The 23,600-nt window shown below is 34.1% G+C and overlaps 2 protein-coding genes across 7 annotated transcripts; one reads left to right on the top strand and one right to left on the bottom strand.

Annotated features, from left to right (window-relative positions):
• Window positions 1-631: 631 nt before the first annotated feature.
• Window positions 632-9,132, top strand: LOC145798727 (uncharacterized). Of its 6 annotated transcripts, none has more exons than XM_082887484.1 (5): window positions 632-1,009; window positions 3,067-3,134; window positions 6,567-6,738; window positions 8,810-8,855; window positions 8,947-9,132. In XM_082887484.1, exons 1-4 carry the CDS (start codon window positions 820-822, stop codon window positions 8,827-8,829), a joined length of 450 nt encoding a protein of 149 aa, XP_082743610.1. In that variant the 5' UTR covers window positions 632-819; the 3' UTR covers window positions 8,830-8,855; window positions 8,947-9,132. The 6 variants fall into 6 exon arrangements, 3 of the variants coding, with proteins under 3 accessions (XP_082743610.1, XP_082743608.1, XP_082743609.1); XM_082887482.1 differs by having other exon boundaries at window positions 669-1,009; window positions 8,787-8,855; XM_082887483.1 differs by having other exon boundaries at window positions 671-1,009; window positions 8,807-8,855.
• Window positions 9,133-18,153: 9,021 nt separating this feature from the next.
• On the bottom strand, window positions 18,154-22,203 carry LOC114294686 (exonuclease 1-like). Its single transcript, XM_082889314.1, has 8 exons — window positions 21,973-22,203; window positions 21,822-21,876; window positions 21,209-21,609; window positions 20,325-20,458; window positions 18,703-18,790; window positions 18,549-18,583; window positions 18,326-18,400; window positions 18,154-18,235 (listed from the first exon to the last, which is right to left on the bottom strand). Exons 1-8 carry the CDS (start codon window positions 22,201-22,203, stop codon window positions 18,154-18,156), a joined length of 1,101 nt encoding a protein of 366 aa, XP_082745440.1.
• Window positions 22,204-23,600: the final 1,397 nt, after the last annotated feature.

The following is a 23,600-nucleotide window of genomic DNA, read 5'->3' as shown; positions in this document are numbered from 1 at the left end:
ATCCGTTTCTCACTCATCTCTCTCTCTCACCACCCATCTCCTCTACCACCTTCACCACTACTACAAACGTCATTCCACCACCACCACTACTTCCACTGTCGCCACTTCACCTCTACGACTACCATTACTACTACCATCGCCACCACTCCACTACTGCCGCTACTACTACCATTACCTCTCCTTCACCCCTTCCACTCCATCTACACTACCACTACCACAACTTCACCACTAATATTTTTCGCCATCACCACCACCACCACCACCACCATCATCTCTTATCCACCACCTCCACCACTAATGTCGCTACCTTTCCTCTACCACAAAAAATTAGTTCATGATTTTTACTAAAAAAAAATAGGTCGTAGAAAAATTAACTTTTATTTTAGTGACTACAGAAAATTAACTTTTATTTTAGTGAAAAATATTTTTCATTAAAATATATATTACCCCTACTTCTACCAAATAAAAAATAATAATATTTTTTTCCATTAAAATAAAAATGAAACAAATAAATTTTCAATCTTAGTGACTAAAAAAAAAAAATTTATTTTTTCGTTAACTACAAAAAAAATATATATTTTAACAAAAAATAAATTTATTTTTTTATTTTTTATTTTTATTTTTCATTCCCGCCCTTTATTTTTTTTCCATTCCCGCTCCCCCTTTTATTTTTTCCCCATTCCCGCTTCCACACCGCCCCCCTCCCCAAAAAAAATATCCCCAATCTCAAACCTAAAAATTCCCTAATCTCTTCTACCCCCTCTTTTCTCTCTCGATCGAGGGCGAGCGGCGACGGATGATAAGATTTCGTGTACTGTGATGGCAAAAAACAAACAGGCCGTCGTTTGCTCTCCTTCTCATATCCCCAATCGCTCTCCCTCTTATCAACTGACCATTGCCCATCGCTCATCGTCCCTCTCATCGACAGTGATCACCGTTCCTCACTGTGTCTCACCGTCTCATCGCCACGGTCGGTACACCGTCCAGCCTCCAATCGATTTTGATTCAGGTCTCTCTCTCTCTTTCTCTCTCTCTCCCTATTTCACTCTAGCTCCAGGTTTTTTATTTTGTTCTCTCTCTCTCTCTATTTCCCTATTTCACTCTAGCTCTAGGGTTTTTATTTTGTTTTTTGATGCTGTAGAATGTTGATTTCTATGAAATGAGTAAATGTGTTTTGATTTTTGTCCTAGATTTAGGGGTTTTATTCTATGTAGAGGCTTGATCTCTTATGCTAAGGAATAAATGTATTGATGGAGATTTGAAGTATTTTTTCTGATTGATTACAGCAAACCTGAATGTTTCAAGTGGATTACAGAAATGCGAGTCATCACACCATTTGAGTTTCGAGTGGAATCACTAGCTTGCATATGCATTTCACCATTTTCCTTCCTTGTTTACTTGATTTATTTTAATCCATGCTCATATTTGTATTGATTGGGGATTGGCGTGAGTGTTGTAGTATGGTGTTTGGTTGGGTTTTTATTAATATTTATTGGTGTCATACAAGTTGTGTTGGTGGAATTTGATAACATGATACATAGGGGGTATAGGTGTTCTCATTGATAGTTCTAATGGGTGCTTCACTGTAGAAAGTGTAATAGTGGATGTTAACTGGCTGTTCATAAGTGAGTGTAATAGTGGATGTTAACTGGCTGTTCTCTTTGACAAATTTCAGATGGGTTTTTTCTGAATTCTTGTAATGATTACTAAATTCACACCGTTAGTAATATTTCTTGATGATAACGATAGAATATTGAATAATTTATTATTTTATAATTTAGTGATAATGACAAATTTGTAGTTTTATAAAAGAATTGGAGATGATTTTGGGCTAATTTTTATTAGTAGTTTCTCTTACACTATCTTTGGATTGAAAGTTTTTGAGAAACGAAGGATAGGTGGGGAAAATGGTCGATATTTATTATTCACTATGTTTGGATTGTTTTTAAGGAGGGAAGAGAAACTGCATAGAGAGGAGGGAAATGGAGGTTTTGATTAAGATAATTTTTTACTCTAAAGTATACCCCTTAGTTTGTGAGTTGTTAAAACTTATTTCTGTTTTTCATTCAGTTCATGCACATACCTTTCTTTTATAATTATTGTCTAACCAAACAAGAAGGAAACGACACCCTCCCATAGGATATCCCAATGACTTGGGTCGCATTCCCTTAATAAAAATACTCAAGTTCAAGCCAATGAGAAGGTTGGAGACAAGCACATGTCAACATTTTAGCTCACTGACTGCACTCTTAGCTCACAGTTATTGAATTCAAATTCAAAAGTTATTGAATTCATATATTATGTTTCGGGTTCCTTTCCTTTCCTCTCTTAACTGCCGAATTGGGTCTCTTATATGCACAGTTATCCAATTCTTATATGCATCGTTATATGCACAGTTATTGGATGCTTCATATGAGTATTCTCTCATTTTTATATGCACAGTTATATACTCATTTTTGATGGATGAGTATTGTTCCTTTATGATGGATGCTAGGTCCGAATTGGGTCTCTCATTTTTATATGCTTCATATGGATGCTGGGTTCCTTATATGCACAGTTATATGCTTCATATGGGTCTCTCATGGGTCTCTTATATGCACAGTTATGCACAGCTCCGAATTGGGTCTCTCATTTTTATATACTCATTTTCATAGAGTATTCTCTCATTTTTATTCTCTCACACAATCACAGCACCTTCGATCTTCCTTACCATTACCAGACTTGGCTTAGAGAATGAGATTCAATTATTATGGTGTTACCCTCCCTCCGAAATTTCGACAAATTTTTTTTTTTTTTTTTAAACAGGAAATTTCAACATTAAACAGGAAATTCTATGTTTACATGTTAGAAATTCAAAGCAAAAAAAAAAACAGCTTTGAATAATCAGAGCATATAATCACGTACTTATTATTATATTGTTACAATCACATACTTATTATTATATTGCTACTTACTGATCTTTTTGTTTTGTCAATTGGTAATTATACTTGAACAATTGGACAAGTCAATGTTGTGAGTCTTGGGTCAATTGTTGAACTTACCATGAAGAGATACTTTTGTTGACAGATAATAGGAAGGAAAAATCTTTGGGACTTCTTACACAGAATTTTGTCAAGCTCTTCCTTTGCTCTAATGTATGTAAAAGTTTTAGATTATTGCACTCTATTGTCTATCCTGTTATGCATAAGTATCTATTAGCTTTGGTCTGATTGTTTAAAACCACTTTAAAAAATGTGGAATGTAACTTTAGTAACAATAGAAATAGAGTTAATTGAGATGTGAATATTGAAAACCATAATAGGAAAAAATTGACGCAAGTGCTGAATTATTAAATTACATTTAAATAATAGTTTATCGACACAAAACTGATGCAAGTGTTATCAAAATAACACAAAACGCATATTTTAGAGACAAAAAAATGTAATTATCCCCATCAATTAGCGAGGCTCATATCTTTCCATGCATCTTGGGACAAAAATGAACTCATGACATGTGTATTCTTGGGTTATGACTTATAGATAATTAGGATAACATTGTGCTATCATAGCTCTGTTCATTGGTTACATACTTGGTTGTTATGTAAATGATTCAGCTGTACTGAAGTCTCATATTATGAATGAGGATGACATTATCCTTGAATGGATAAAATTATAAACAATTTACTTTAGTGAGTGGTGATGCCATGATAATCTAGGCATTTGATGCTTGATTATCTAATGGTTTAGCTGTACTAGAGTTTCATATTACCATTCTGTGGATCACTCTGACCACTCTCACCATTGTTCACTCTGGCTCCATGTGAAACAGGAACTTGAAACAGAGGTGGAAATGATTAACTCGGCTGCTCGGTAATCTCAGCCGGGAACTTTGCTCGGTAATGTGAAACTGATTTTTAAACTGATTATATTTATACTTAATGACTCAATAACATGCTGGTTTTGAAGCCAGTTCAGTTCGGTGATTTTGGTGATTTTGAAATAACTCAAGGTCACATGATTCTTGGTGATTTCTTTTTATTACTGTAAATACTACTGTAAATGTTTTGGTGATTTTGGTGATTTCTTCTTATTTCCATGTGGTGTAGATTGTTCTGGTTTATGTGACTCAACTACCTAAGTATACTATGTTAGACTTACATGATGAGTCTGGATGATATATGAGTCTAGATGATAATGACTTTAAGTATACTATGTTATTGCATGTTAAAAAAATGATGCGTTATTGTTGAGTCTAGATGATATATGAGTCATTAAATATATAAAATTTATACTTAGCTATACTTAAATTTATACTCAGTAAAATATATTAAATTCACTCTGGATGATATTTATACAACGATTTTTTTTTTGATCCCTGTAATCAGTCATGTTTCATCGAATGCTCTTTGTAATTTGTTAACTCACTGCCCTCATTTCTATTTTTTGTGAAGAATCCATATCTATGTCTATATCTATATCTCTATCATTTGATTTTCATACATAGACATTCTGATTTTTATTTTTTTTAATCTCTATCATTTGATTTTTATACATAGACTTTCTGATTGATTTATAAACTGTATCAACAGATAGGCTTTGTCTCAAGCCAAATGAACTATATTCTTTTAGTTCTAATAGTTACGAGTCCCATGATAATTACAAATTCACTCTTATGGATCATTTTAGTTTACAAATATTTTAGTCTTCATGACTTTTTTGGGTCCCTAACATCAATTAAATACTCAAAAATGAATAAAAGCTCAAAATAGAGCACTGTTAGATGAAAATATGTTCTTGCCTAGTGAGCAACCACCTTCAAGAGACCACATAGTGATTCAAGGATTGGCAAGTAGAATATAACTTAAGGTTAGCCCTAGTTTTATGCACACTCATGAAATGATGATTTATTTGCTTGGATTGGCTTGTTGCACTTGGAACCAATTTTGGGAGTTTCTTCAAGTTGTTTGGAAATTGTGCTCTTCTTATAGCAGAATCTGAGTTTCAAGTGGCTCTTGGCATCTTTAAGCTGAAAAAACATATATATATATATATATCTGTTTAGGAGAGTCTATTTGACAAGCCACTACCTTTAAAGATCAAATCCTTTCAACAGTTTTGCTTTTCTTCCTCCTCATAGACTTCATGAACTTGCCCAATCTTCTGTCCCAACTGCCACAAATATAGTAATAGCACCAGTAATGGAAACATTATCTTCTCAGATAACGAGTCAGGAATTCTAAATTTGTTACAGCCATCTCATCATGTTACTGCAGGAAAATTTCAGATAATTGTAATTTAGGCCCTTTTTTTTTTCGGAAAGACCATGGCTGAAATGGATGAAAAAAGAAGGAACATCATACAAGTGAACAACCTTCACATTGATAATAAGATACTATTTGAAAAACATTGTCGATGGTCACCTCTTGGTGGTGATTGCCTTGTTGAAGAAATATTATAGAATATTGTGGTAAAGTCAAACCCTAATATGTTGGTAAATGTTGCATTATGGGAATAGGATGTATTATTTGGATTTCAAACTATTTCATAGTTAAATATGGAGCTTGAGCATAAATGGGATAGACTCACTGTATTGGCAAATGTTTGATACATTTTTAATCAGATTTTCTTTGGATAAAAATCTTTTGATGACAGAATTCGACTAAAGAATGTGTTGTAAAATTACAGTTGTGGTGAGCTGTGGCGTGTGGTGTAGTCGTATGATTATATCTTCTCGATGATTTTTCTTTGTCTTTATCTTATACCTGCTGCTATAGTCCTATGCTATGATCATTCCCAAAGATAGAAATGTAAGTGGCCTGTAAGTGGCCTTGCAGCTTCATGTGCATATGAACTATGGTGTTTGGCTCTGATAAGCTTTTGTTATACACAACTTATGCTGGATGCCATGCATCTCCAAAACAGCATGAATGTCTAGAAGTAACTTCAAAGTATTATGTAGTAGTTAAGGCTTATATCAAGGATTTAAAAGGAAAAAATTGATTGCGTTTATCCCAATAATAACAATTTCTTAGCAATTTATCTTAATCCAGTAAGTTTCCACAAAGAACAATCAAGGTTTTTAAAAGAGGGTACTAGTAAAGCAGACTTCCTTTATGATGCCTTGAAATTGAAATTATATGAACTTTTAAGGCTCTAATGTTCAGCAAGCAACCATCCATACAAAATTGCCCCATCGCAATAGTCATGTACAATAGTAGCTCTTTGTGGCAGCTGCAGCTGTGGCTGCTTTGTGCATTGTAACAGCTCTTTGTCCTGCTCTTTGTTGCATCATTGGGGCAGCAACAGCTTGTATTTGGTTCTTTGTGCATTGTGGCAACAACTTGCTGTAGCAGCAGCTTCATGTTGCAACAGCAACTTGTTGGTTCTTAATATTTTTCTCTTCTTTTCTCTTCTTTTCTGCAACAGCAGCTTCTTTTCTTGTTGGTTCTTAATGTTTTTGTTGATAATTTCATGACTTGTAATGTGGTTCTAATATTAGACTATTAGGTTATCTTATAATTTCACGAATTGTCATGCATTTTAAATTTTTGGTTCTAGTTGCTTACAATTCATTTGTTACATACAAAGACTACACAGATGCCACCTGGGCAAGCCAATAAGAGGAGGTCGACGACTTCACTGTCAGAGGCAAACCCGATTGAGGTCCCAGCTCACATGTCAACAGCTCCATTTCCTATGGATGCATCTGCAGGTTTATCTCCAGTGAATGCATCTCCATCTTTGCAAACAGCTGATATTGGTAAGTGTTTCATCCTTTGTATAGAACAATTTGATTTTTGCTCTTGAAACTGTAATCAATGTTGAGTAGTTACTTCATGCTTTCTCTTTTTGGAGTGATTATGATCAAAAATTTGTTAGTATTGAAGTATGACTCTGTGTATATAGTAGCAGCAACCTATATATTTAATATTTTCTTTTGGTTTTCAAGTATATGAGTGTGTAGTGAAATATATATATATATATATATATATATATTGTGGTGCAAAATGTGTATTCTAATTGAATGTCCGTAGAGCCTTAGTTGGCAATAATAAGTAGGAGACTTAAGGTATCCTCTGGGTATTATTGTGAAGGAACTTTTTTACCTTACAATTATTCTCCTTCTGATTAAAGGCAAAATACTAAAAGGATCAAAAAAAGGAAAAAAGAAGAAAAAAAAAAAAAGAGAGGATAGAAGACAGTCACTTTAAAAAGAGGATATTATAAACTGACAGTCCCTTTAATTGCTTGACACCTCGAAGTTCAAAGAGCTGTAACACAGACTATAGGTTAAAAGCTATATTCTTCCCATCTAGCTTATGTATTCTTTCCATTGTTTATCAACTTGTACTATATTCTTTCCATCTAGCTTATGTATTTGTAATTTAAAAAACAAAGTATAGGTTAAAAGCTCATTTTCTTTTTTCAACTCAGTAGGGTACAAACAAAAATTGAATTCAAGGTTGGCTTCTTTAAAAGGATAGAAGAAATCATATTATCCTAGACATAGTAATCTTATAATCATGAACATGAAATAATTGCAAGCTTGAATAAAGGCATATACATTTCATGATGCATTGAAGTTGAGAGTTCTTAAAATCTGCAGCAACCTATATACATTCTATGATACATAGTCAAACCCGATTGATTTCATTCGGATTTAGATACATAGTTGGATGGTTGGGGGACATAGGTTAAGGTGCCTTATTTTCAGTACATGACTTGGTATCAAATTAATCAAAAATCAGATTTGTGGGAAGTTTCGGTAGGTAGTTCCAGGTTGATGATCTGGGGCTCTGTTTTATGAATGACTGCTGATAGGTAGTTGGTCTGTGCTATGAGGAGATTGGTATTTTTGGATGGATAATAGTGAAGGTATACTTGGTTAGACTATGCTATGATTTGTCAAACGTGTAAATAATATTTCAGAATAACTCCATTATTGGTTTCTGGTTAGGCAACTTTAGTCCCACCTGCCCCTTTTCTTTTGTGCCTAAAGTTAGCTCTTTTTTCTTTGGATTAGATTTGCCTTTGGCATCCCCTAATTTATTTCCACTTTTCCACACCCACACTTCTCCTCACAATGATCATGATCATCCTCCTACTTTTGTTTTTTGTGTTTTCGTTTTTTTATGTTTCATCTCAAGTTATAATTAGAATTGGTTGGTGCCATTTGTCTTCATTAGTTTATGAGTAAAATGCTATTTAATAGGAGATAGCTTCTCTCTAGTTAGTGATTTGATTGGAAAAAGATTATTAAGTTTTGGTAGATTTATTTTGGAGCTTATCTTGGTGATTCAAATCATTTATTTTGTGTGAGCTCATCTCAAGATTTATAAATGGCATTACTGTACTTTTATATATTATCGTTACATTTTTTATTTGATATTTTTTTATCTATTATCATTACATGACCTTTGTCTGTGGTTAAGTGACTATCACTATATGATTTCAATGTAACAAACTCATCTCTTGTTGCAGGGACCAATTGTTTTATGTGGTTTAAGAAATGGAGCAATTTGTTTTCTTCAAGTTCATGTCTTGGAATAATTATTTATTTTTAAATGCAGATGACAACACTCTTCTGGCTATTAATTTGTTTTCTGCATGTTCATGTCTGATGATGAGTTAACTGCTGAAATCTTTTAACACATAGAGTTTTCCCATATTTAAGGGCACGAATAAAATGTTTGCACAACCCTGTTCCTTCTCCAAAGCATTGTTGCCCTGTAGTCATAGTTCATATTCAGCTATCTTAAGATATTTGGTCCATTTTTTCCATGAGAATTGATTATTCAATCAAAGTAGTTATTCTTTTTCTATTGAAGCAGGAGATGAAGAGTTGGTATGATGAGAAAAAGTCCGACGGTATCTTTGGTAAGACTAGAATAGTCTCTATAAATATAAATATTTAGTTTATTCATATGCTACTGCAGTTTCTGAATTAATTTGTGTTTTCATTTTTCAGGTCAGAAATTTCTTGGAGAGATGCAAAATATGGTCAAAGAATTCAAGAACTTACTTTTTTCAAGTTTTTTATTTTTTATTTTTTAATGTATGTAATCACAGTTAATTTTTTTTTTATTAATTTCTTTGTATATACTTTTAAACATTTAACTTTCATTTATGAAATATATGATATTATTTCATTCAATATATGGTTGTGATTCAAAATATAGTATATAGTGTGTATTACATTATTCAAATGCGCGTGCAAAAATAATATTGATTATTCTTTAAATATGTCAATTTTTTTTTATTTTTTTTTTATCACAGGTTTTATTAGTTATTAATCACACTTAAAAGGTGTGATCTAAAGTTTTTAATCACACTTAAAAGGTGTGAACTAAGTTTTTAATCACACTTAAAAGGTGTGATCTAAATGTTTTTAATCACACTTAAAATGTGTGATCTAAAGTTTTTAATCACACTTAAAAGGTGTGAACTAAAGTTTTTAATCACACTTAAAAGGTGTGATCTAAATGTTTTTAATCACACTTAAAAGGTGTGAACTAAAGTTTTTAATCACACTTAAAAGGTGTGATCTAAATGTTTTTAATCACACTTAAAATGTGTGATCTAAAGTTTTTAATCACACTTAAAAGGTGTAATCTAAATGTTTTTAACCACACTTAAAAGGTGTGATCTAAATATTTTTAACCACACTTAAAATGTGTGATCTAAATATTTTTAATCACACTTAAAAGGTGTGATCTAAATGTTTTTAACCACACTTAAAAGGTGTGATCTAAATGTTTTTAATCACACTTAAAAGGTGTGATCTAAATATTATTAATCACACTTAAAAGATGTGATGAAAGCATTTTTTAATGACACTTAAAAAGTGTGATTAAAAATGACCATTTTTAATCACACTCCTAAAGACCACACTTTAATAAAACTTAAAAGGTGTGATTAAAAAACATACATCACACCAAAAAAGTGTGATCTTTATCTATATTTGTAGTAGTGAAAGTTTGACAATCCTATGTTGTCAAATGGGTTTCGAATCAATGAGTGTGATAAGTGCGTATATGTTAAAGACACTGACAAAGGTTATGTCATTTTGTGTCTATACGTTGATGACATACTCATTGTTGGTAGCAATGATGAAATGATTAAAGCTACCAAAAGATTGTTAAACTCTAAGTTTGACATGAAGGATATGGGCCTTGCAGATGCCATTCTGGGTGTTAAGATCACCAGAACATCTGGTGGTATTGTACTTTCTCAAGCTCATTATGTTAATAAGATACTTGAGAAATTTGGAAAGTCAGATACAAGTATGTTTAGGACACCGGTAGACTTAAGTCTATATTTGACCAAGAATAATGGTGAGAGTGTCTCTCAACTAGAATATTCTCGGGTCATTGGGAGTTTGATGTATCTGATGAGTTGTACAAGGCCGAATATCGCCTATGCTGTTAGTAGGCTGAGTAGATACACGAGTAATCAATGCTACTCATTGAAAGGGCATTATGCGGGTGTTGGGGTATATCCGTTACACCCTGGATTATGGGCTGCATTATACCAGATACCCAGCGGTACTAGAAGGGTATAGTGACGCAAATTGGATATCTGATATAAAAGATTCCAAATCCACTAGTAGTTATGTGTTTACCCTCAGAGGGGCAGCCGTGTTTTGGAAATCTGCCAAGCAAAGTGTATCTCGAGATCAACGATGGAATCTGAGTTTATTGCTTTAGATAAAGCAACTGAAGAAGTTGAATGGTTTCGCCAGTTTGTTGAGGATATTCCACGTTGGCCGAAACCTGTGTCAGCTATCAGTATTCATTGCGATAGCCAATCAGTGATTGGTCGGGCACAGAGTAATATGTATAATGGAAAGTCTAGACATATCCATTGTAGACATAATTCCATACGACAACTACTCTCAAATGGAGTTGTCTCTCTATACTATGTCAAGTCTAGGGACAACATTGCGGATCCGCTAACCAAAGGGTTAACTCGAGAGTTAGTAGAAAAGTCATCAAGAGGAATGGGGTTAAGGCCTTTAGTAAAGGTTACCGGAACGAAAAACCCAACCTAGTTGACTGGAGATCCCAAGATCTAGGTTCAAAGAGACAACCTAACTTCGTGTAACGGGTGAGTCACTGAAGAGGTAAATCCTCTTGCCCATTCCTTTATACAGTGATGCTCGGTGGGGGTGGAAGGTTAAGCTAATGCTTTTAATGACCTTAGTGATATGGTATAATGAAATACCGTATCTAGGTCACCTATGTGAGTGCGAAGTGGGGCCGCTTCTTTAAGAATTGCCAAGGCTGAATTCTTTAAAAACACTCACGGAACCAGGTTAGTGTTCCAGGGCCATACCGGACACACCAGTGAGAACAAGAACAATGGTTGGACTAACTCCTGTGTGAGGTCTATTGTCTCAGTTTACATAAACGGCAGAACAGTTCAAGACATCACGTTCACTGGTCAGCCAGTAAATCCGATAGGCTTTCACTATGAAAGGTTCAAGGCCAACAGCTACCTTTTCTGATGCAGGGTTTGTCTTTGTGCTCTCTCTCTTTCCGAGTCTTTGTTGATAAACGTTGAGCGTTTGCTGTATTTGGTCAATTTTTATTCATGTAGGGGATTGTTGGAGGAAAATGGTAGAACAAGAAATTGCCTCATAAATGTGTATATAACTCACACATTTAAGGCTCATCAGTTTTACAAAATTGATTGGGCAGTTTTGCTAGCCTTAGTTGCCAGCTTTAATGGCTAGAGGCTCATCTCCTCTCCCCCATGGTGTATAAAAGGAGGCCCTATTCCTTGAAAAGAGATATAGAATTTTTCCTTGAGATCCATACACTGTCAGTCTACTTCTGCTATAATTTTCTTCATGAGAGAGAGTGCTGCCGTTGTCCGTTCGCTAAGCTAATCAGAAGATGCTTCTGTTGTAGCTGGTAAAAACTGTCGTATCCTGGGAAGTAGACACCGGCGTACCTCTAACACCCAACGGTGAGGCGGCGAATCTATTTTAAGGAGACTGTGGTATCACACAAGTTTCGGTTTACTTCCTTTAACCATTTTATATTTTATCTGTATTTTATTCAGCATGTTATTTTTCCTGGGATTGAAGGTTTGTTTTGTTCATCTCATAATTTTGCGATATGCAATGTAAAATTATGTAATATGAGTAGTTTTTCCCAACAAGTTATCTCATTGAAATTTTTGGGGTATTAATCTTTGATATTTGCAAAAATTATGCTTATGCATTGCTTTCCAACTTCAATCTCTACCTATTTTTGCTGTATTATCCAACCCTTCACAACAGTTATATGCGTGTCTAAATAAAGTATGATACAATTATTTGTTTCTTTCTTTTTTTTAATTCAATTGAATATTAAAAATAAAAATAAAAATAAAAATAAAATGTTCAATCAAATAAATAGTTTTTTTTTTTTATCACTAAAGAAAATCTTTATTGATGAAGAAAGCATACATTACATATGAGAAACCATCGATAAAGATGAAAAGGAAAAAAGAAAAAAGGGAACAAAGCATAATGTTGATGAGAAACCAACACTAGCTTAAGCCAACACTTGTTGCCACCCAAAGACTAGCTCTACAAAATCTTATAACCTACAAGAGCATTCAGATTTTAAATCCTCCACACTTAACACACTAACCTACAATCTTGCTTCCAACTCTTGATACTTTAAGCCAAAAAATCATTTCTACCTTTCTTCACAGGCCTACCCCTCTTTGTTGATTCTCTCTTTATCCTGCAGCTCTAGCTCAAAAATCTTGTTCAGAACAACATCTTCTTTCCCGTTGAAATTGATTCCAAGAGATTTCCCCAATTGAAAAGTGGCTTTAACTTCTTCGCGTAGATAATTGTTCGGACTTGTAGCACCAGACAGATCTGAAAGTGCTATAGTAGCTGCTATTGGTCAGTAGATGACAGATTTGGAGTTGTGCTTGCTAACAGTAGCAGCTTTATGCCCATGAAGTCTAACAAAATTAGTGAATCCCTCTAACTAACCATTCTTCTTCCTTTTTTTTCTTCTCAATCCATAGGAATTTTTGGACAGAAGCAACTTGCCTACCTAGGCCTGAATGATTTAAGCTCAATATGCCCCTCCCATTTAAATTCTTGCTAAGTGCTTGGGCCAAATCTACTTTTAGATTGATGCCATGCCCAAGACCATCTCTAAGTCCACTAAGGCTTCTGATAATTCTAGGTGTAAAGACTTGCACCTGACTTTTTGGACTATGCACTGACTCCTCCATCAAAGATTCCGCTGACTCCTCTCCCGCCAATAGACCCTTTCCTCTGTTCTACCTCCTTGATACATGCTTCATTATCTTTACTGAAGCCTACATCCCATTTTGTCTCCTCAATGGATATACTATACCAAAAACCTCCGTCTCCCTGTCCCCAATGCATTTCAAACAGTAAAATGTAAAAATCTCCAAGATAATTTACAAAAAGTTATATAGGAAATCTCGTGCGGCATAAATTATCTCCAATCATTGATTGATTTTTTTTTTTCGCTTCAATTTTTTGATTTTATGCCAAAATGTCAAAATCTTATCAACTTCTTTTGATTCTTTTGAGTGAAAACGGCGCAATTTTATATGTCATAATCATAACAAGACAATAATCAATAACTTGTGGTGGGCCATAAAAATAGAACTTGACTTGACAATCTTTAGAGAGAGAGAGAAAAGGAAAAATAAATAAATAAATTATAAAAATATTTTTTTAAGATTTATTTAAAATATAAATTATCTCTTATGATTTAAAAAAAAAATAATTGAGGCCTCGAATTTGCCTCGAAATCTTTTTTTTTTTTTTTTTTCAAAGCTGTGTTAGTTTGGTTTTTTTTTTTTTAATTTTTTTTCTCTCTTTTCTTTGTAGGGGTGATTATATATAAGGGTGTGCTAAAAAATTAAACATTGTATAATTGAGTTGGGTTGGACTGATTGGGTAATACAATTGATTGATCAATTTTTTTTAATTTAATTTAATTTAATTTGTTAGGCTGTGTTCATTTTTTTTTTTCTTAATTTTTTTTAAAGGTAGTCATGTGTAGGGGTGTGCCAAAAAATTAGACATCCTGTACCAACTCATCGTACAAAATTATACAGAATTAACGAATTTTAATCAACAGTCTGACTGATCAGTCAATTAAATTGGACCGATTAAGTGGTAAAATTGACTGATCAATTAAGTTGTTGGTTAAATTTTGTTAATTTCATATAATTTTATATGATGAGATGGTGCGAAATGTATAATATTTTATATTAGACATTAAAAAATATATATATTAATACACACAGCAGCCGGAAAAAAAAAAAACGGCATTCAAGCCAAATTCGAGGCCTCGAATTCGAGGCCTCTATCACTACTGTTTAAAAAAATTATAAATTCTCTTTTCTGAATTTTTTATTAACCGAATTAATTAAAAAAATAAAATTCTTAACTGCTCTGCTATACAATGATAAAATTACCTCAAATATTAATTGAAATAAAGTTATGACATCATTAAAAATTATTAATTGGCTTAATAATTTATTAATAAAATTGGTCGTTTGTTATAAAATTAAAAATTTAAAAGGACGGGATGTAATTTTCACAATCACAGAAGAGAAATCATATTTTAAACAAACTTCAGGATGTATATCTGTAATAAAAAAAAAAACTTCTTGGTAAATTACAATTACACCCCTTAAAGTTTGCTTAACATACAAATTGGTCTTTGTGGTTTTGAAAATTACATCATATTCCTTTAAGTTTTAAATCGCATAACAAATTATCCTCTTTATTAACAAATAATGAAGTCAATTAATACTTTAATGTTATCATAAATATATTTTAGTTAATAATTTAGATCATTTTACAACTGTATAGAAGAATAATTAATTATTTTATTTCTTCTGTTAAATAAAAATTTCTAACAAGAAGATATTTATAATTTTTAAAATTATAAAAATAATTTATATTTTAAACAAATTTTAAACAGTGTTGTTAATTTACCCAAAATTTTTTGGTTGAAAAAGGACAAATGTACTATTTTAATGTTTCCATTTCGCTGCTTTTCGGAAAGAAATTGAAGATAAAAAGACTACCAAACCAATCACTGCTTTACAAAGACTAGCGTCTCGGTTCAAAACTAAAGAGTTCCACAGGAAGAATAACATGTTCCACTTAGACCCTTATCATTGAATTAATGTTGGAGCTATCAAAAAGGGCAAAAAGTAAAACATCAAAAGATAGTCAACAGATGATTTACGTGCCGATAAGAATTGCCAAACTTGTTTAAGGAGGAATGACTAAAACTACCAACCTTGTCCTACTGTTTTAAGAACCATATCTACACCTTTCAAATAGAAAACAGAACAATGATGCTAGATGCATAAGATGTAAATCCCACACTTATACGAGTATTGTGTAAAAAAATTTACCATTTCTTTAGGGTCTAGCATTTGTTTATTAAATATGGTGATAAATGTGATGCCTCTATCTTTTTCCAAAATAGATGGACAAAAGAACTCAACAAAATTATAGAGTAGTGTCTAAATGATAATATTTTGAATTAAACACATGAATGATTAATCATTGTAACAATAAGTTTTAGTCGTTTATACTTCGTATTTGGAAAACTTTTATATAGGGAAAAAAAAAAAATTTGATTTTTGAGCTGAACAAACAAGCTGAAAACTTAGAAAGTTTTATCAACCACTTTTTTAACTTATTAAAATACAGCTGTTAAGTATTTTAAATTTCAAGCTATGTAAACTACAAATCAAATTTGCCTAATAGGAGGGTTGGCAATAAATGACAGTAGGGTGAGGTTAACATGGTAACTCTTATTGAATGAAAAGCCTCTAAGCAGGTAGCAACCATAATTGAATTGAGCCAACTAAAGCTTTAAATCAAACTCTTAAAGTCTCACAAAAAGCCAATCCCAACTCTAGGTTGGCAGATAAGAGAAGGAAAAACGACGTTTTGAGGCATAAGGTGAGGATGACTTTTAGAAGTATACGAAATCAAATTACACCTTGCATTTCAATTAAGTGAGGTCAAATATACGGATCTTTTTCATCTCTTGATAGTCAATAAAGACTTTTAGAAGCAATCTCAAGCAAAATAATCTCCAATAAACGTTCCAACCCTTTCTTAGTATGCACATATATGTTTTCCTACAGAGCTTACCCTTCAATTGAAGCTAAAACTGTCAGACATTATAATATGCTCTCTCAAGGGATCAGCTTGGCAAAATGAACAAATTGTACACAAACAATTGAATTCTACAAGCATCAAGAAAAGGCATGCCAAACTCTTGGTGGCCACTCAAAAGTAAGCACTGAATGTAGGATAAGTTCTCATCAAAACCAACTACCCGACTTTGACACATGCCAATCAACTCCTTTTTTTTCCAAAAACACTCGAAAGACATCCAGCAAGACCTAAAGTTAAAACCCAAGTTCCCAAAAGATTTAAGCTTGAATGACAGGATTAAGTAACTCATCCATCTTAATTGTCCCCACTATAATTGAAGTTGGGGATAACAGTCCCCTGCTCAATAATCTAGAACCCCAATCATCATAAACAACTTTCAGAGATTCGTTTTAGATGGGAAAACAATACCAACATAGAAGAGTACATAATACGGTTATCTCAACATTGCATTTATCCTAGATAGAGTCAACACTCCACCAGGAAGAATGCTTTGTTGCCATTGTTGGTGAGCTTGATATATATTATTGGGTCCATTTCCTAAAAGCTTTAACTTTTGGGACAACTGGTAACTTAACATGATATCAAAACTTACGTTGGGGAAGGTCTTTTGGTCCCTGTTTGCATTCTTTCTTTTCTGTATGTATGGATGTTTACATCGTGTGCAAGACGAGGTTGCGCATAAATATACATTGTTAGACCCATTTCCAAAAAACCCCAAGTCTTTTAAACAACAAAAATGCTTTAGATCACTAATTGAAGACCACTAATAGACCACTAATGACGTGGCGCTGATGTGATAGTTTGGCTTTCTTTTTTTTTTTTCCTTGCATTGCCAGCTCATTAGAGCTTGCATTAGTGTACAAATTTAGAACACTGAATCAGTGTTGTTTAAACAATTGGGACTTCATAACAGCCAATCACTGCATTATGTGCACTTTTCTGACTTTTTTGTGTTTGTAGCATTATTGTTATAGATACATATACTTTTGCAGTAAACTGGGTCATGCTAATCGTTGGAAGTGTAGATTTTATTTCTGGTTTTTCTGAGAAAACAGCCTAACCCAAAGTTCAACAACAATATCCAATTGTACTTGGGTTCTTAAGTTTGATTTGAAAAGGAAAATAATTGAGCCTCCAAAGTTCTTAGGGAAGCAACTAAATAGGATGAGCCCAAATAAACAAAAGCCAACCTTGATTAACGTCAATGTATACAAGGCTTTGCCTTCCACTCCTATCCACAGACAAGTCATTTATTTACGTTTCTCATGGTATAGATTTAGTAGTGATTTGTTTACTGAAACAATAACAATTTGGTCAAAGAGAATTCAACCACTAATTTTCAATAACACAATATCATTACACACCAAGTTACCTCAAACAAGGAAAATGTCTTTGCCCAAAAACGTTTAATAAATAGAAATTTAGTAATACCACAGTATTCAAACAAGAACCTTTCAAACAGTTCTATTGCAGTTGTCATGCACAAAATTTTGTAAATAGAAAAATGTCATTTAATACAAGCTCTTGATCGTTATCCATTAGCATACAAGAATGACACCTTAAAATCTAGGAGTGAAAGGGACAATATAACTTGACAACAAACAAAGTACTTTTAACGAAAATTGCAATCTTTTGAGCCCAGTGAAGCAAGAGGCCATAATGCATCCATGGTAACAGTTACAGAGAGAGTACTACATTGTTATTATCTATAAGCTCCAGATAATTGAATATGCAAAAACAAGGCATTGCCATATCTCAAATGAGTCTTTGATTGTAGCAAGATCAACATAAAAAATATCACAAATGGTGTAAACTAACATAATAGTGGAACGATAAATAAACAAAAGAAATAAGAAAGGAAATGCCAAACTTACAAACACCAAAGAATGACAACATTTAAGAGTGTGGCTTTAACTGAATTGAAAAATCATGAGTTGTGCCAAAACAAATTTCCGTTTAAATATCTATCCAAGCTTAGCGTTTGCATTGTGCTAAGGAAGCCTTCCAATTGGTTGGTGCATATGCAAATTTGTTTAAATCAACACCAACATTTGACCTTCAACGAACACATACAAATTATTAAGATGCTCATAAAAGGATTTATTTAGGGGCAATAAACTTTAGCATCAAGGTCAAACAACATTACCTACTAGTAAATGTGTTCTGCACATCTTTTAGAGGGGCGCAAAGACCACTAGCACGAGAACCAAATAAGAAGCACCTGAATGATGATATTACAGAAACAAACTTTTCCATTGATTTCTCTGCTATGTCAGAATAATTTGCTAAATGGGAAATGTTACATCCAAATTCCCATCATTCAGCCTTTGTCTCTATAACTATATCATCAAGGGTAGAAATGCTATTACCTGAAGTAGAGAAACATATTGAGTCTATTCTCATTCTAGAGAAACAAATGTTGGAGGCATTACAGAATCGATAACAATAAGATAGAATAATTAAACAAAGTAGAAATAGTAAAGAGAATCAAATTATAGTCGAATGCAGTACATGAACACATACGAAAACTGATGGAATGTTTGCTATGAGGATCAGCCATTCAATATCAAGGATGAAAACTAGAAATGGTTGCAATGAGTCTGCACCTAGCCTGAGGTTACAACAGCAGCACAAACTTAGCCAAAGCATGTCTCATCTTAAAATGTCGACTAAATTTCAGCCCTTCTTATTTCCAATATTAAGACAAGTTCAAGGTAGCTTAAAGTAAACAAACCCATGAGAAAAGATAAACAACAAATAAGAAAAAAAATCAGTTAAGAGAATCAAAAAGTTTTAAGCTGAAAAAAGATGACTATTCGGAAGCTAGAGGAGGGATGCTTGGTTTTTGCTTTCTGAAAAAGCTGCACCAAACAAAACCTTTGCATTCTTCTCCGATGACCTCAGCTGTGGGATTGACCTAAGAAAATTAACCTTGAATGGAAAATAAAGAAAGAGAGAAGGTTGAAGTAAGAAGAGGGAAAGAGAAAAGAACTTAAACGAAGGAGAAAGAAATGAAGAAAGAGACAAACGAATGAGAGAAATCAGCCCACAATTGCTGTGCTAGGGCATTTGACATGCTTGTTGGTTTCACAAGGGACTTTCGGCAACTTCGCTAGGACTTCAAGTCCTTTGAAAGCTTTGTTAGGGCATAATTTCATTATGATAAAAATGCAAGACCAGCTAGGGTTTACAAACTGTTGTAATCGTTTTTTATTTAGTTTTATTCTTTGAACTTTTCTTTTTTACACTTTTAAGTCCATTTAAAGGTTTTTAAAATATCATTTTGACACCGCAATCCACATGTCCTAAACATGTCTCAAGTGTCCCCATTGTGTCCGAGGAAAAAAATTAGACCCATCAGACACTAGAAAACAGCGTTCAGATAGATGTTTGTGCTTCAATGCGTAGAATTAAAGAATCCTTTTCATGACTTTTTCTTGATGATTTGAAGGCATGTACTTCTCTTGAACCTTAGTTTTCATCTTTAGACATGTACTTATTGATGGCAATTCCAGTGTCTAAATACCTCCTTCAACACCATGCCCACCATATCAATGTCAAACCTACAAGTTTGATCTAAACAAATATCACTCTCTGATCATCCCCCCAATCATACCAATCACAAAAACTCCTCAGTCGAAGCAAGCTAATTAGAGAACACCATAGGATCATTTGTTCATTCAAAGTCTGAAACTGTTACCTCTTCTCTAACCATAGAACCTAGTTTTCCTCACACCAAGGTTAGATTTGCATCACACAATTCACAAGAAAGCTTTAAAACTCTATGCTATTCAAACAAAAGCATTGCATAGCTTTATATACATATTATGGAACTCTTACTAGTAATATGATTTGATTTCCTATTTAAAACTCAACTCCTAGCACCTAGTTTTCCTCACACCAAGGTTAGATTCATCACACGATTCACAAAAAAGCTTCAAAACTCTTAAAATTACCTAATAACTCAATGCTATTCAAACAGAAGCATTGCATAGCTTTATATAGCTATTATAGAGCTCGTACCAGTAATATGATTTGATTTCCTTTCTAAACCTCAACTCCTGATGTTGCTAGTACTCATCAAGTCCATACTAACATTACTAGCTATTCCCATTCCAATTCTTATCGTTGTTGTTGCACAATACCCATCCCCATGTCCCCACATCACACTTACATCCACTCTTCCGTCCATACTTACATCCACAAATGCTATTCCATACCCTTCTACCAACAAATCTGGGAAGCACAAACAAGGAAGAAGGCTAACTTCATAAACTATCTAAAATCAAATTAAACCCATAAAATAACAACTAATCACATAACTTGACCCATATGACAATTCATGGGCAAACCATATAGCCCATGTCCAAAAAATTATGCAAATTAACAAAATATCCCTAACAAAACACTATAAAACATATGGGAAACAAAACAAATAAATATCTAACCTGAATGACTATAAATAAAACTCTACTAAGACTATAAACACGACTATGCTTGGTTTCTATAGGTCCCGCCTTGAAAGCACGACCACATCCGATTTTAATTGTTTCCTTAATCCTTAAATTTACTCTTTCTTGCTCTTCTTGTGGACTATATCACATGGCAAAGGACAAAGTATACAGGGATAAGATAATCACCATCAGTATGTAACTTGATAAATCATTTGTAATCATTTTTTGGGGATTCTGGTAAAACCATAGTTTTTTATGCAAATAGAATATATATATATATATATATATAATTTGAATTAAATGATACATGCATCTGAATTTCTTATCACAAATATCAGGCTTCAGTTTCTAACATATTATTCACTAAATAACACTTTGACAGTGATAAATACTTCGAATTGGAAGAGAAATATTTGTCCGATTGCACTTATAATTCATGTTTTCTTGAAATAAGAGAAAGAAATTGCATAGTATCAATTTGAGGCATATTAGTAGAAAAACACAAGAATACAAACCAAGGATATATACGCTAAAGTGAAAGCACTACCATTTGATTGCTATCAATAGGAGGCAACCTTCCTTTTCAGGATTGAGTTGTTAAAGCAACTATCATCAGAAAAAGCACTCTCAGGAATGGCATTCTCACATGTAGAAGTTGTAAGATTAGCCTTGACTAAAAGTTTCTCTTGTCTATTGTCTTGATCACGTTCATTTACAGATTTATGTGGAAAATAAGAACTCCTCACCGTAGCTTTTCTATTCTTTTTTCTAGTTTTGACCTCACTTGCAACTGAAGCAGACTTATTTTCACAATCAGGATTGACATTCTCACATTTATCTATGGAGACATCCTCCTTGCCTAAGAGATTTTCATTTTGATTCTCTTCATCATTTTCCTTTGCCAACTTCTGCTGAAAATGTGAACTCCTCACAGTGACCTTGGTATTCTGTATTCCAGTTTCACCCCCATCTACATCTGAGGCAGACTTCCATTCAAACTCATTGTGCAATGTCATACAAGGTTTATGTGTTCAATGCCTGGACTGTTGCAGCAAAGGACCTTGTGAACTTCTCTTGGCACCAAAGTATCTTTTTTACCATGCAATCCTAATTAGTTTATGAGCATATAAATTAGGATCATTTTATAACTGATCTTTTGGCCCATTTGAGGGGAAGTAATATTCTTACCATAACTTGGAGATTCCAAACTCTCAGGAGATTCTGTCACAACACCATTATCCACCTAAAAGAAAAGATGAAGTTTGGAATAGCATAAGATGAATTCTCACTAACAACTAATATCGATTGAAATTTAGTAGCTCCAAATTGAATAACTCACATAGTCATCTGGAGAAGAGGCTATCGGCAGATATTTGGAGTGAAGCAGGGAGGCTAGTGAGCAGTCTGTTTTACAAGCAGTAGCTTTCTTGGTGACATGCTCTATAGGTCTAGAAGTTTCATTTGTTGGAGATGGGTGCTTAGGTGTACTTCGAGGGGCCCTAAATCTCCTCTTTACTTCAAGAGAAACAAAACCTATAGCTGTTAAAGGAAAACAAATGGCACCACACATACTAAGAAATAGTGAAAACTATGAGAAACACTAGCTGCACTGATCAGCATGCTCAGAAACATAAATATACATACATGTTGAATATAGGAATTAGAGTATGTAGAATCTTTTTATTTTTAGTATTATGTACATAATTTGTGATTGTGCCAAGACAAATGAATGATGCATCGAGCCCGGTACATGCAAGACAAATGAATAATGCAAACATATAAGCATAAGGTATGCTAATTGAAAATGATCCCTAATCTAACCATCGAAAGCGGATAAATAAAAGGGAGAAAGACGTGGGTTTGGAAGACGTGTACACACACACGCACGCTTATTACAACATTGCCCCCTTTTGAAGGAGGGTCCGAATAAACAAGCTAAGCTAACTAATTTAATTAAACTAATTAGACTAATTATTACAAACCAATCAAATAACTAGTAAGTTACTTACTAATTATTACAATACTTAACTAATTAGCAAACTAATTAATTAAATTACAAAACCATGGGTAGACACCCCATTTTTGACCGACCTTAAGACTCAGACGTCACCGATTGAGCGCTTGGTGATGTTGCATATTGTGCTCGTTCAGAGGTTTCAGAGTCTCGGCTGCGAGCCTTGCCTCCAGACTTCCGGACTTTTTCATGCTTCGCATCGGTTTGCGAACCAGGCTCTGTTTTCTCTGTTTTCTCTTCCCAAAGGGAGGGAGAGGTCTCGTAGATCATCTCTCAGTGGCCGTAGGCTACATTTCGTGGTCGTAGGCCATTTTGCCCGTTTGGAGTTTGGTTTCCGGTTTTTCGGAGCCGTTGGCCGTGTGCCTCGGTTCGGGACCGCTTAACCACCTCCGTTTGCTCCGGTTTTTGGCATGCATCTTATTTGCTCCGTTTTGAGGGACACTGTGGCTCGAGAAACCAACTTCATGGTCGAACACCACTTCCGGTGCCTAACAGTCAGTTTTCAGGGCCTCGGGCTGCACGTTTCGGCCCCCGAACCTTCATTTTGCATCGATTTGGGTTCATTTTTGGCAGGAACCTCTGTTTCATTGTTAGAAAGGTTGTAGAAGGGTGGGAGGCCAGTAATTGTTCTGACAACCAGTTTTATTCCTCCATCGCCCTCCGTCGCCCATTTTTCTCACTTGAAAATCAAAGTTGACCATCCTAAGGCCACTTTTTCTTGTCCCAAACCACATATTTGTGTTGTACACACCTGGGAGGCCACCAATATCATATGACCGGCCAGTAATTTTGTGTGACCCTTTTGAACCCCTCCTAAAAATGACCTGTTCTCTCTCCTGGTTCACTTTCTCCAGTTTTTGACCACATGGTTGTGTTGTACACACATGGGAGGCCACCAATCTGGGGTGGCCGGCCACTAATCATGATTGACCCTTTTGACCCTTGGCCGGCCG

The sequence above is a fragment of the Camellia sinensis genome, chromosome 9 (assembly GCF_055761805.1).
Source record: "Camellia sinensis isolate YWXY chromosome 9, ASM5576180v1, whole genome shotgun sequence".
NCBI lineage: Eukaryota > Viridiplantae > Streptophyta > Magnoliopsida > Ericales > Theaceae > Camellia > Camellia sinensis.
Note: the sequence above shows the minus strand (reverse complement) of the source record. Positions and strands in the feature narration are given on the sequence as shown.

Excerpts from the sequence above, each read along its gene's own strand:
- LOC145798727 (XM_082887482.1), top strand. The coding sequence starts at position 820 with ATGGCAAAAAACAAACAGGCCGTCGTTTGCTCTCCTTCTCATATCCCC. Across the intron at positions 6,739-8,786 it reads TTTGCAAACAGCTGATATTG|TTATTCTTTTTCTATTGAAG; the intron begins GTAAGTGTTTCA and ends CAATCAAAGTAG. Across the intron at positions 8,856-8,946 it reads AAAGTCCGACGGTATCTTTG|GTCAGAAATTTCTTGGAGAG; the intron begins GTAAGACTAGAA and ends TTCATTTTTCAG.
- LOC114294686 (XM_082889314.1), bottom strand. The coding sequence starts at position 22,203 with ATGTGTGGTGCCATTTGTTTTCCTTTAACAGCTATAGGTTTTGTTTCT. Across the intron at positions 21,610-21,821 it reads TTTGGAATCTCCAAGTTATG|ATGTAGATGGGGGTGAAACT; the intron begins GTAAGAATATTA and ends AGTCTGCCTCAG. Across the intron at positions 18,401-18,548 it reads AATATGTTTCTCTACTTCAG|GTGCTTCTTATTTGGTTCTC; the intron begins GTAATAGCATTT and ends ATCATCATTCAG.